Consider the following 13761-nt stretch of genomic DNA (forward strand, 5'->3'; position numbering starts at 1 on the left):
CTAAAAATATTGATGTAATGGCATGGGTCTGATTGTGATTTATTAAAACCACTGCCGATCCCAGGCCAGCTGCCAGCATTGCAGCCCACTGATCGTGTGGCATTAGAAAAGCCATCAATAGTGAAACAAAATAAATGACATTAATGGGAAAGTATTAGGCCTACAGAGCCATGGCTACAAGCAAATTATATGGATTCCAAAGGAGGGTTAAAATAAAAAATGCCACAAATGAAATTTCTAAATATTGTAATATGATTGAATTTATAAGACAAAATGCTACTATAATTCTTTAGATATAACACAAAGAAATTACACTTAAAATAATTTAATCCTCTTTACTAGAATTTTGCTCATTGTGCATATTTCTTTTAACAGGCTTAGGATAGTTAAATGCATTACAGCTACAGTATGACTCTGATTTCTCTCTAATGCCATTTATGTTTTCTAGAATTATGCTAAGTGAAGAACAAAGTACACTGTGTTAGTCTCATTTATTACAACCATGTCCATAATTTACAAGCTGATTATGCAAGCTTCATACAAGGGAAATCAGAGAATAGTTAACCACTGTCAAAGAATGGTGAGCCAGCATACATTTTATCAACTACATTTTTTTGCATAGTTACCTAAAAAGGAGCACCAGGGTCTACAAGTTCACTTTAACTGGAATTAATTCTGAAAAGAACTTTTTTACAATAACTGTATTAAAGGCATTAGGGAACAGCCAGGTGTTCTAACAGTTGAATGTGACACAGAACTAAATATAATGACAAAAGAAAGAGCAGTATGGAGGTAATGTGCTTTGCAATAATATTCTTTTGAATAAAATCTAAGTAAGTTATGAGATTCACAGTGAGAAAAATATTAATACACTAATATTAATTTTCCTTTTGATGAGACATCTTTTGTTGTTGCTCTTAATTAAAAATGTACACATTTAAAAGCTAACAGTTTGACAGCTGCTTCCATTCGGGAGGTAAAAAGTAAAAAATGTTTTCTTATGTGGGTTTTCTGAAATATTAAAATTTCAGAATTTACTTCAATTTTTTTTGCTATATAAAATAATAGAGTTAATGCCTTTGAACAACTCTATTACAGAAACACTAATTATTTTTACATAAATACATTTCACAGTCCATTTAGTTCTCCAAGATACTTTATTACACCAAAATCACTGCAGAAAAACAATGCTTTCATGTTGATAGCACAGGTATACTATGCTCTACAAGAGTAAAGATATCATTAGAAAAAATTTTGATCCCATAAAATGACAGACTTGGCATAAATACAACATTCTGCATAAGTTACCTAAGGGTTTTCAATTTTAAAATCATAAAACTCCGTTTAAGAAGAAAAAATACTTTTAAAAAATTCAACACATATTAGATTTCCCAATATGTGACAAGCACTGTATGTCAAAATCATATCTTAATTTATTCAGTGCCTGATTATAAAATGACTACATCAAATCTGTAACATTAAGGTATCTTGAAACTGTAAAACCCTCAATAGCACCCCCCCCACCACAACCTCTGCGTCCTGCCCCAAACACACACCCATAGGCTTTTACATGTAAGATAAGGCACCCAAAGCTCTGAGCCAGTAATTCATGTCATTTCCATGACACTCTTGCAGCTAAGATCAACTGGAATAGAATTAAACAAATGCTATTCCTGTCTTTATTCAGTCCTTTTGCCCTCAAGTCCTGACCTGCATTCCTTCTTCTAAACACCAAAAATGCTATATCCAGAAATGTAATTCATTTTAAGTATTCTTCATAATAAGCATGAGATATATCTACTTTATATTAGTGAATAGTTGCACTCCCATAACAAGCAGATTTCTACTCAGCTGAAAGTTCGACTTTAAAAAATTTAAAAATATTTTCTATTTACTGGAAAATATCTAAAACTAGACTTAGATGTGTGTCAGACACATAAGCTACATAAAACACAAGTGGAAACCAGTTACACCCATACATAATATACAATTTACTATTTTCATTTTTTGTTGTCTTCTAGAAAACGTTATGTAGAAATGAGGAATTAAAAACATATCTTCTAATGGGAAAATATAGAACATCTTCATTAACATTACTTAAACGAGTCAAACATTTTTTTTAAGATTTATTTTTGAGAGAGACAGAAAGAGAGCCAGGTGGAGAGGGGCAGAGAGAGAGAGAGAGAGAGAGAGAGAGAGAAAATCCCAAGCAGATACCCCACTGAGCAGGAAGCAGGCTCATGACCCTGAGACTGTGACCTGAGCTGAAATCAAGAGTGGGGTGCTCAACCGACTGAGCCAGCCAGGTGTCCCCAAACATGTTTTGAAGATTTGTAGCATAAAATATTCCAAGAAAACTAAATTTTGTAATTTGTCTAAGTTCCTTTAGAAGGTAATTTATTTCTAGAAATTAAAATAAAAAATAGCATGTTCACTTTGAGAATCTAAAAAGGAGGAAGATATAGTGAATAAAATTTTAAAGAAGGCATTTAACCACTTTTATTATCATAGTCTTAAAATTTGCAAAGAAGTTCAAAAGAACACATAGTAATGTTTTCAAATTCATGTGTTGAAAACTCAAAAGTGTAAAATAGGGAATGGTTTCTCAAAATATTGTATTTGTGCAAATTTAGATATAAGTGGAGTTAATAAAAAGCTTACATTAACTATTTCCCTTAAAAGTTAACTTCAAAAAGAATAAGTATATGAATATTCCTTTAGAGGTAGTTGAGGGAACTAAAATATCTATAAAGATCCCTAACTGTACCCATACTGATTTTCTCCTATCCCTTTCTTCTACCCCTCATTCATAGTAGATGATAAAATACAAAATTAAATTACTCCATTCTTCATCTGGCCTTGATCATATCCAGAGCTATTTATCTAAACCTAAGCCTTCTGTAGAAAATCAGTGGCCAAATCCTAAAGGTTTCCCTTTACCTCACTGCAGAATTTCCCCAGGCTCCATGCTTGTCTGTGAGAATGTTGATAATTTTCTGGATTAGTTGGGTTGCTGTCACATGGTCTCGATATTTAGCTGCTCTTATCAAATGATCACACATCTTCTCATCTTCTCGTTTGTCTGCTGAATACTGGGCACACAGTGACTTGGATAGGAAAAAAGAAACATCTATTAATACTATAAAAATATGAGAAAAAAACTACAACACACCATGAAATAATCTCTAACAGGAATTGAACTAACCAAAACTTTAAAATTATTTTTATATCCCTCATTAACTGAACTGACTGAGATTTAGTGATCTACTACCTCAGTTTAACAATCCTGCAAGAATTTATTTCTCTGAATTCATTCATAAGACCCACACTCAGAAGTAGTTTTTAAGCAGACCTAAATAACTGGAAGAAGCCAATCATGTGAAGATGCAGGGGTCCACGTGACAAGTAGCAAGAAGCGGACTACAAAGCAGTCCAGCCAAGTGACTTAGAGTAAGAATGTCCTAAACCAAGAAGGATTATATTCATACCCACATTGACAAACTGGCTCAGGGAAAGGCACTCAGGAAGGATGTTTATACCTTCAACATTACCTACTATATCCATAATCTGCTTTGTCTAACCTCACCTGATAAGAGGAAATTAAAATTATTGATGAAAATTAGATAATTACTGGCTTCTATACTGCCCCAACACCATATACATTCATATTAAACAGTATTAAAAATAGCAAAAAAAAAATCATTGAATAGCCCATTTTTTCTTTTATTAATATTACACAAATTTAACTGTATCAAATTTACTTTGTAAACATTTGGTAAGTCATTAAACTTTGCTTGAAAAGGCATAATTCTAAACAGACGAGTCCAAAGTAAGCTAAATAGTAAAATGGCTTAAAGTGTTCTTTAATGGATCCTCCTTTACAATTTAAACAGCAACTTTTCATATCTGACGTAAAATCTATAGATATAAATCACATTAAAGGGCTATTCTTTCCCGATTATCAATCTCTGTCTCATTGTGGAACATTAGAGTCACATTCTGACCTTAAAACATGATAAAAGGAAACCAAACAAGAATGTTTTGTAAAGATATAATAAACTTGTATCTATTTTTAAAAATATCTTTAAAATGTAATTTGAACACGTTCTTATTAAAAACCAATAATATATTCTATGTATGACATATCATATGTATGACATATCAAAGTGAACAAGAGATGAAGAATATTTGCTTCAAGATCAAATGCATGTTACTTATTGGTGGAGTATATATTTGCAATATGTGTATGTGCTTGTGGTTGAAGGTTGAGTGGAGGTACCCCAAGAAACCCTACTCACCTATCAATAAAATCAAGGGCCAGGTCTAATATTTTCACTCAACTTTACTTTACATCAACTTTTCTGTTTTCCTATTTTAAGCAACACATAAACTAGGTGACATCACAACAATGACCACAAAAATATTTGAATCTTAACAAAAATACCTGAATCTAAAAAGAAAAGAAGTAGACATCTTGGGAACTAACAACTCAGATACATTTGATTATTGCTAAAGAAATTTAAGACTTATTACCATAGAATTAATAAATATAAGACAAACCTACATCTTAAAAGAAATTCACTTACTTGCAGATAAAGTGATAACTGAAGACAAACAATTTAGACTGGCCATTTATAATTCAAGTGACTATTCCAGCTCTTTAAATGTAAATGAAGACATAAAAACAGTATCATATTTGGTGGTCTTTCCTTCCAGATGCTCTATCTCTACCTAACTTTACTATTTGTCCTTTGCATGAAAGCTCAGAGGAGTGAACTTAAAATGAAGGAGATTCCTCAAGTATCCTCCTGTCATCGCTCCCTTCTTGATGGTCAACCTTTTTCCTTTATTATTCCTCATTATGAAATGCTGGCATTTCCTTAAGGCTTTGCCAAATGTCCCCTGGCAATATCATTCACTCCCACGTTATCTCCTATTATCAATTTAGATCTATCTTTCAAATTTTTCATATCTGCCACAGCTGTTACCCTGAACTCTGGGCCCATATTTCTATCTGTAGGATAATCTCCAATTATCCAATAAGTACCTAAAATTCAAAATGTACAAAACTGTAATTACCATCTTTATCCCAGCTATTATACATCTGTCATTTGTGACCTCTCAATTTTCACTCTTTTCATATCTCATCATACCATTTCAGCAAAACTCAGTTACCTCTTACCACTTATCACTCTTACCACTGCCCTAAAACAGATCATTATTAGTTCACAATTCAGTTCTTGAAATAATCTTATAATTGCCCTCTTACAAACAGTCCCAGAATTACTTCAAGAAGAATTTATTTTGGCATTGCACAGATACATTTATATACCCTACACTTTAAAAAGTATGTGATTATCTAAAATAATGAACAATTAGGACCAAATTTTACTAGCTAAGACCTTGTGTCCCTCTATAATTCAGCAATGTGGTATATTATCTTTCAATATGTCTGCCTATGAATCCTATATGCCAGACACACTCAGATTTTATGCTATTCCCCAAATATCTATCCTTGAGACATTTTCAAGACTTAGGAAATACATCTCTCCTATAGCCTTTGTATGTGAAACAAATTTAAAGATGTCTATTGAGAAGGTAAGATAGAAATTTGAAGGACAAACTACAAGAGAAGAGAAAATTATTGAGAAAGTTAGAAATACAAACAGAGGTCCTCTTGATTCTTTAGCAGAATATATAGACTGAAAAAAATATCTGAAAAGTTCTAAAATAATTGAAAATTAAGCAGTTCAACTCCAAATAACTTATGGATCAAAGATAAAAGCACAATGAAAATCAGAAAAATTTGTGCCAATTGGATGAGACAAATTTAAACAAAAATGTATATCTTCACATGTTATATTATAAAATATTAAATATTTAAGGAAGAAATAATACAAACCTTAAACTCTTTTCACGTGATAGAAGCTGAGGAATACAATGCCATTTACATTACAGGAATAGAAAACTAGAAACTAATATAATTTGGATAAATAAACACAAAATCCATAACAAAACATTAGCATTCAGCTATACACAAAATAAAGTATACATCATGATGAAGACTTTATCCATGGAATGCAAGGTTGATTTAATATTTGAATATCAATCACTCTAAGTCATCATATAACAAAAAAAGGATAAAAACATATAACCTCAATAGTTGTTTTTTTTTTTTTAAAGCATTTTACAACACTCAGAAGCATTTAGTGATTTAAAAAAAAACAAAAAGACACTCCACAAACTAGTAACAGAAAGAGACTTTTTAAGGGAAGCACATCTATGAAAATCATTTAATTAAAATTGGGGATAAAACAAGTATGTCCTCTCTCTCATGACTTCCATTCAATATTGTAACAGGGTCCTAAACAGTTCAAAAAAGAGATAAAAAGAAGAAATAAAAAGACAGTTTGGAAAAGAAGAAATAACACAGTATTTATTTGTAGATATGTTCATGTACGTAATACTCCTAAAGGTTCTGGAAAAACTACCAAAACTTGTAAGTCGACAAGTTTCTTGGCTACAAGGTCAATATATTAAAAATTAATTGTATGTCCATATACTGACAATAACCAACTGGAAAATGAAAATAATACTATTTACAATAGCATTAAAATATAAAATAAATTTAAAAATATACAAAGCTATACAATGAAACTTTTATAAAACACTGCTAACAGAAATTAAAGAAAACTAAGTGGAGAAATAGACAAAATAGATTTTATAGATCTATAAAATCAATTTGAAGAGAGTAGGTATTCTGATAATATGGAGTTTTAAAATCTGTAAACAGGGGCGCCTGGGTGGCTCAGATGGTTAAGCCTCTGCCTTCAGCTCGGCTCATGATCCCAGCGTCCTGGGATCGAGCCCCATGTCCAGCTCCTGGCTCAGCAGGGAGCCTGCTTCTCCCTCTGCCTCTCCCCCTGCTCGTGCTCTCTCTCTCTCTCTGTGTCTTGAATGAATAAATAAAATCTTGAAAAACAAAATTAAAAATAAAATAAAATAAAATAAAAATCTGTAAACATTGTCTATTTCTCCACTTACTTAGTTTTCTTTAATTTCTGTTAGCAGTGTTTTATAAAAGTTTCATTGTATAGCTTTGTATATTTTTAAATTTATTTTGTATTTTAACGCTATTGTAAATAGTATTATTTTCATATTCAACACAATCTTAATTAAAAAGTTAGCAGCCTTGGGATGCCTGCATGGCTCAGTCAGTTAAGCATCTGACTCTTGATCTCAGCTCAGGTCTTGATCTCAGGGTTGTGAGTTCAAGCCGTGTTGGGCTCCACGCGTGGAGCCCCCTTAAAAAAAAATAAATAAAAAGTAAAAATAAAAAATTAGCAGCCTTTCTTATGGATATTGACAAGCTGATTCTCAAGCATATATATATATATATATATATATATATATATGTATGTATGTATGTATGTATGTATATAACAAAACAATGACAAAACAGTTTTACATAAGAAAAAGAAAATTGCAGAATTTAATTGTTTGAATAATGTTATAAAATCTGAAAATGAGAAGAGTTTGAGTTGTTAAATGAAGAAAGAATATCTTTTCCACAACTGGTACTAAAACGTCTGGCCACTCACAGGGGAAAAAAAAGAAAGAAACTTGTCTTCCCTTCATACCATAAACAAAATGTTTGATTCAAAATGAACCAAAGATCTAGATATAAAAACTGTAACACTTCTAGAAGAAAACATAGCAGAAAATCTTATGACCCTGGGGTAGGCAGAAAATTCTTACATTAAAATTCTTAGACATAAAAGGAACCATAAAAGAAATTCATAACCATAAAGAAACTGATGTATTAAACTATACCAAAGTTTATAAAATCTTCTTTAAAAGGTACCATTTAGAAAATGAAAAGATAAGCCACAAATTGGGACAAAATATTCACCATACGTCTAACAATTTTCCTATAAGATATAGAACTCTCATGAATTAATAAGGCAAACAAACCAATTTAAAATAATGGGCAAAGACCGCCTTCTTAGCGCAGTGGGCAGCGCGTCAGTCTCATAAAATAATGGGCAAAGGATTTGAACGGACACTTCACAAAAGATATACAAATGACTAATAAGTACATGAGAAGATACTTAGTTAACAGGAAATTCAAATAAAGACCACAATAAACTATCACTATATACCCAGGAGAAGGGCTAAACTTTAAAAGACAGACAGTATCAAATATTGGCAATAATGTGGAGCAAATGGAATTCTCATTACTACCCAGCTGGTTAGAGTGTAAAATCTACAACTACTTTAGAAAATAGTTTGGCAGTTTCTTTTAAGTTTAAAAATATACTTACAACAGCACCTAGCAATTCCACTCCTATGTATTTCCTCAAAAAGAAGAACATATTTTCACAAAACTATATTGCATGAAAATTCCCATAGTGCTTTAAGAGCCAAACACTGGAAATGACCCAATATCCACCTATACATGAATGGATAAAGTATTAATACTACTCAGTAATAAAAAGAAACAAATGAGTGATATACACAATGTGGATGAATATCAAAAAGTGTACGGTGACCAAAAGAATCCAGACATCAGAGTACCTACTATATAACTCCACTTATATGAAGTTGTATAGTATGCAAAACCATCTACAATAACAAAAACCAGATGAGCAGTTGTCAGGGCTTGGGTGTATATATGTGAAGAGGAACTGACCACAATGAATCACAAGGGAATTCTCTGAGATGACCGAAATTTTCTGTAACTTGACTATGACAGTTACGTAAGTGTATACACCTGTCAAATATCATTAAACTATATGTCTAAAAGGGATGTGTTTTATTATACACATACTATATTTTAATAAAGTTTATTTAAGAAGTTTTTAAAAAATGAATAGGCAAGGTACTGACAGGGAAGAAAGTAGTTAAAATATTCATATCAAAAAAATCTACTCATATACCAAATAGGTAAATATCCTCCACAAATCAATAAAGAAAAAACAGATAACCAAGGGCACCTGGGTGGCTCAGTTGGTTAAGCGACTGCCTTCAGCTCAGGTCATGATCCTGGAGTCCCTGGATCGAGTCCCGCATCGGGCTCCCTGCTCGGCAGGGAGTCTGCTTCTCCCTCTGACCCTCCCCCCTCTCATGTGCTCTCTCTCATTCTCTCTCTCTCAGATAAATAAATAAAATCTTTAAAAAAAAAAAAAAACAGATAACCAATAAGAAACTGGATAAGAGACAAACAAGTACTGCAAAAAAAAAACTTAAAAAAAATATATATAACAAGCAGGAGAAAAGATATACAGCTTCATTTGTAAATAAAATTCAAATAAAAACACAATGAAGTTACCACTACACAACTACTAGAATACTAATTAATAAAAAGCATTGATCAATTTTTTATGACAACGTGGAGTATGGGAACAGCTATGCTCAGATACTGGGAATGATACACACCTTTGCAAGACACTATGGCAATATCTATTAAAATTGAAAAGATAAATACTTTAGAGTCAAGTAAGCCTACCCTACAGAAATGCATAAGCATGTACACCAAAAGACTTGTAAATTGCCAAAACCACACTATTCATAATAGTTAAAAACTGGAAACAACCTAATTACCTATCAGCAGTAGAAAGATTATGAAAAACTATCATCTATTCATGTAATAGTATGGCATACAGCACTGAAAATGAAAGAGGAAAATATAACAAATTGAACAAATTTCACAAAAATAATGTTGAACTAATAATGCCAGATCAAAACACATACTTTATGATTCCATTTATATAAAGCTCAAAAACTGCTAAAGAAATTATAATAATAAAAGAAACACATTTAAGCATTGAATGGAAAAACAAAAGCAAAAAAGTCATTCCATAAAAATCAGAACAATATTTAGCTTACAGGCAAAAAGGGGTTATGACTGGATAGACACACATAAAGGGCTTCTCAGAACCACTTTCAGTATCAAGAAAAGGAAGTAAATTAATAATGTTAAATGCACACTGTTTCTAGAGTTAAGTTTCAATATGCTTTATGAGAAACATTATAAAGCAAATTTTCATTAAGTCTGCATATTATTGTGAAATTTAAAAAATGCCAGTTAAAAAGTTCCAAGGCTAAACTCTTAAAAATATTATATAAGCCTTTAATATTAAACAATTGAAGTGTACTGGTTTTACAAGTTTTGTATTTTAAACTTTTTTTTAAAGAAACATGTACTTGTTTCTAAAAATAAAAAAGTAATGACATATGAAATAAAAAGAAAGTTCTCCCTTCTACCTCCTCCCTGGCTGGCTAGTTGTTTTCTACAGGGGTAATCACTACTTTTTTTTTTTTTAAGATTTAATTTATTCGACAGAGAGAGACACAGTGAGAGAGGGAACACAAGCAGAGGGAGTAGGGGAGGGAGAAGCACGCTTCCTGTGAAGCAGGGAGCCCGATGTGGGGCTCGATCCCAGGACCCTGGGATCATAACCTGAGCCAAAGGCAGAGGCTTAATGACTGAGCCACCCAGACGCCCCTGTAATCACTATTAATAAGATATAGTTCCCATATAAATGGACTCAAACTACTCCTTCCATGTCAGGAGATCCAGTTCTACCTTCTTTCTTTCTCATGGCTACACATAGGGTATTATATTTTTATTTAACTAAACATACCTTCCAGTAAACACCTTTAAGTGTACTACCTTAATTCCCAATTTGCCTCAAAATCTCTCACACTACCAATTACTTATCTCATTGGAAACCAGGTAAAAGGGAAATCACGTAAGGGATAAGTAAAGAAGCTTTTCAATATTTGACTTTTGGAGGTCTTTGTACTTAATCCCTTAACTCAGATTTAAAGTCTAATGGTTAAAAAAAAAAAAAAGTTATCCACAGGAATCTTACAAAGACTCCTGAAAAAGACTTAGAAAAATGAATGCTTAAAAACCTCAACAGCAAGCGAAAGTCAACCAATGACAATGTGTGACAGCCACCTTTAATTCTGAAGTGATTCCTCTGTCATCCAACGCCTCAAAGTATTGATTTCTCTCAGCATGAAAAAGCCTAAGCCAATGAAACAGATACAGCATCATCCCCCCCGATAATAGCATTCAAGGTTAAAACAGGCAGAACACTTATCAAAGTATCTCTACGATTTCTTATTGTTTTAGTGGACTGGATAAAATGTGTTGGGTTCTTATCTCCACAAACTGCAGTCTTCAAACAATATTTTAAAATAATTTGGAGATTAATATAGGTTTTAATTTTTTATTTTAGACTTCTGATAATAAAAACTTGTTTTAAAATGCTTTTACAAGACATTTGTAAAAGCAAGTCAACACTAAGAGGGCTACAGTTTCCACTTATGTTTCAAATCCACACATAGTATTGTTTTTATTCAATTATTTTATTTCATTACTTCATTAGAGTTATTCATAATAAAAAAAAATCACAAAATTTTTAGGTAAATAACAAAACACCTTCCAAATAGACAAACTAATTTCATATAATGCCTGCATATACATATACCAGTAAGTAAATAAAGTAAAATGTGGTTATTACCTGTGATCAATAAAATTAACATGGAATTTAAACAGGATTAAACCCAAGTAATTATGTTTTTGAAAATCATAATATGAGAAATATATCACAAAAAATTATATAATTATAAATACATACACACATGGAGAAAAATTAAAGAGTTTCAATGTCTTTTTGCTAATCTGCACAAGAGCTAGATGATGTTAAGCAAGTTCTATCACCTTTTAACTCAACATAATTACCTAATCAAATTTTTTTAAGCATACAAAACTAGGGTCTCTTGCTTGTAATTACACTAATATGATTAAATACACTACTACAAATAGGTAAGACTTACACTTAAATTTCAAGTTAAAGTATTTTAAGAACAAACATGAAAAAACTAAAAAGACAAAAAAATGATTCATTCTTGTAAATTACATATTTAACACTGTGGTTTAGAACACAGATTCTAGAGTCAGACAACTTGAATTTAAGTCCTGGCTCTGATATATTCATGCTTAGTCAAGTTATTTAAACCCTTGTGCTTCAGTCTCCTCACATAAAAAAAGGATATAACATGATCTGTTTTGGGGAAGGATCAAATAAGAATAGACATGAAACAATCAGAACTTGCCAGGCATATAGTAACACCTAACATTTATTATAGGCTTAGTCATGAAGTGAACAAATTACACAGCAAACAGTCCCTTTCTTCCAGTAGCTCACTGTAGCTGAGAAACAAGGGATTAAAAATAATTACAATATGAGAAAATTGCTAAGAGAGGTATATATAGTATATTTGGGAGGAGCAAGAAAGAACTATTTAGAATCTGAGAGAGTTTTACAGAGAAATGAAAGGCTAAGTAACAGGGCTTAAGATAGAAAATATAAAACACAGCAAAATAAAGAGGCAATGAAAATAAGAGAACAAGCTCAAATAAATACCTTTTTATTTTTTAAAAGATTTATTTATTTGAGAGAGAGAAAGTGGGCAAGCGGGGGCAGGGGGAGGGACAGAGGGAGGAGAGAGAATCTCAAGCAGACTCCCCACCTAGTGTGGAACCCAATATGAGCTCAATCTTATGACCACGAGAGATCATGACCTGAGCCAAAACCAAGAGTCTGATGCTCGACTGAGCCACCTGGGCACCCCAATAAATAACTTTTTAAAAAGAATAAAAGAATAAGACACGTAATTAACACAGCCCTCTCTTTTTAAATCTCCTAATATACACTTGCTTATATTTTCCTTGTGCAATATTGTAATTCGTAAGACATGTATATCTGGTCATTCAGATGACCACAATACATATTTGGTCTTCATCCATATCTCCTGGCTTACAGCTCCCAAAATCCCTGGAATTTCTTAAGTGTTGAGAGTTATAAAGGTGTCTTTTGTTACGTTAATGAGGTGACTTCTGGACCCCCACCGAAGGGTGGGGACTGACTGCCAGGAAGACCAACCATGTGATTAAAGGGTTGGCAATTTTCAGTTCCCACCCCTCCCCTGACTTCTTGGAAGTGGAAAGGGGATGAAGATTGAATCAGCCAATGGCCAATAACTTAGTCAAACATGATTATAAAATGAAGCCTCCATACAAACCCAAAAGTACAGCTTTTTGGTCTCTTTTGGAGAGCTTCTAGGCTTGAGGAGCCAGATGGCTTCCACATGTCACCACGCCAAGCCCCAACCTTCACAAGCACTGAAGCTGCTTTGTTCAGGACCTCACCCTATGTATCTCTTCGTCTGGCTGTTGATTCATATCCTTTATCATATCCTTTAATAAACTGGTAAACATATGTAAGTGTTTCCCTATGTTCTGTGAGCCACTCTAGCAAATTAATCAAACCTAAAAAGGGGCCATTTGGAACCTCCAATATGTAGTCAGTCAGAAGCACAGGTAACAGCCTGGGGCTTGGATCTGAAGTAGAGAGTGGGAAGCAGTCTTATATAACTGAACCCTTAACCTGTGGAATCTGATGTTATTTCTGGGTACTCAGTGTCATGTCAGATCTGAGTTGAATTCTTGGACACCCTCATATCTGATAATTGCTTGGTGCTGGGGGGGTGGACCCCCCACTTCCACTTTAGAATTGGATTTAGGAACCCTAAAAGAGCTTGGGTGCCTATATCTTTTTCCTATTTCCTTCAAAAGAAAATTTTCCCCAAAGGTTTATATAAATCATTTAACACATAGTTAACTATATCACTTAGTTGAATACTGTTAGACTGCTCTAAGCTTTTATTCAAATGTATTGCTAACAT

The 13761-nt window shown here is 32.7% G+C and overlaps 1 protein-coding gene across 4 annotated transcripts in view; it reads right to left on the reverse strand.

The window, feature by feature from the left end:
- LRBA (LPS responsive beige-like anchor protein) overlaps positions 1–13761 on the reverse strand; it is a 764390-nt gene that overhangs the window by 371521 nt on the left and 379108 nt on the right. For all 4 annotated transcript variants that reach the window (XM_036089189.2, XM_078069304.1, XM_036089190.2 and 1 more), the window contains one exon: positions 2941–3107. In XM_036089189.2, the coding sequence (XP_035945082.2) occupies positions 2941–3107 (167 nt within the window). The remainder of the gene's footprint in view (positions 1–2940; positions 3108–13761) is intronic.

The sequence above is a fragment of the Halichoerus grypus genome, chromosome 3 (genome assembly GCF_964656455.1).
Source record: "Halichoerus grypus chromosome 3, mHalGry1.hap1.1, whole genome shotgun sequence".
Taxonomy (NCBI): domain Eukaryota; kingdom Metazoa; phylum Chordata; class Mammalia; order Carnivora; family Phocidae; genus Halichoerus; species Halichoerus grypus.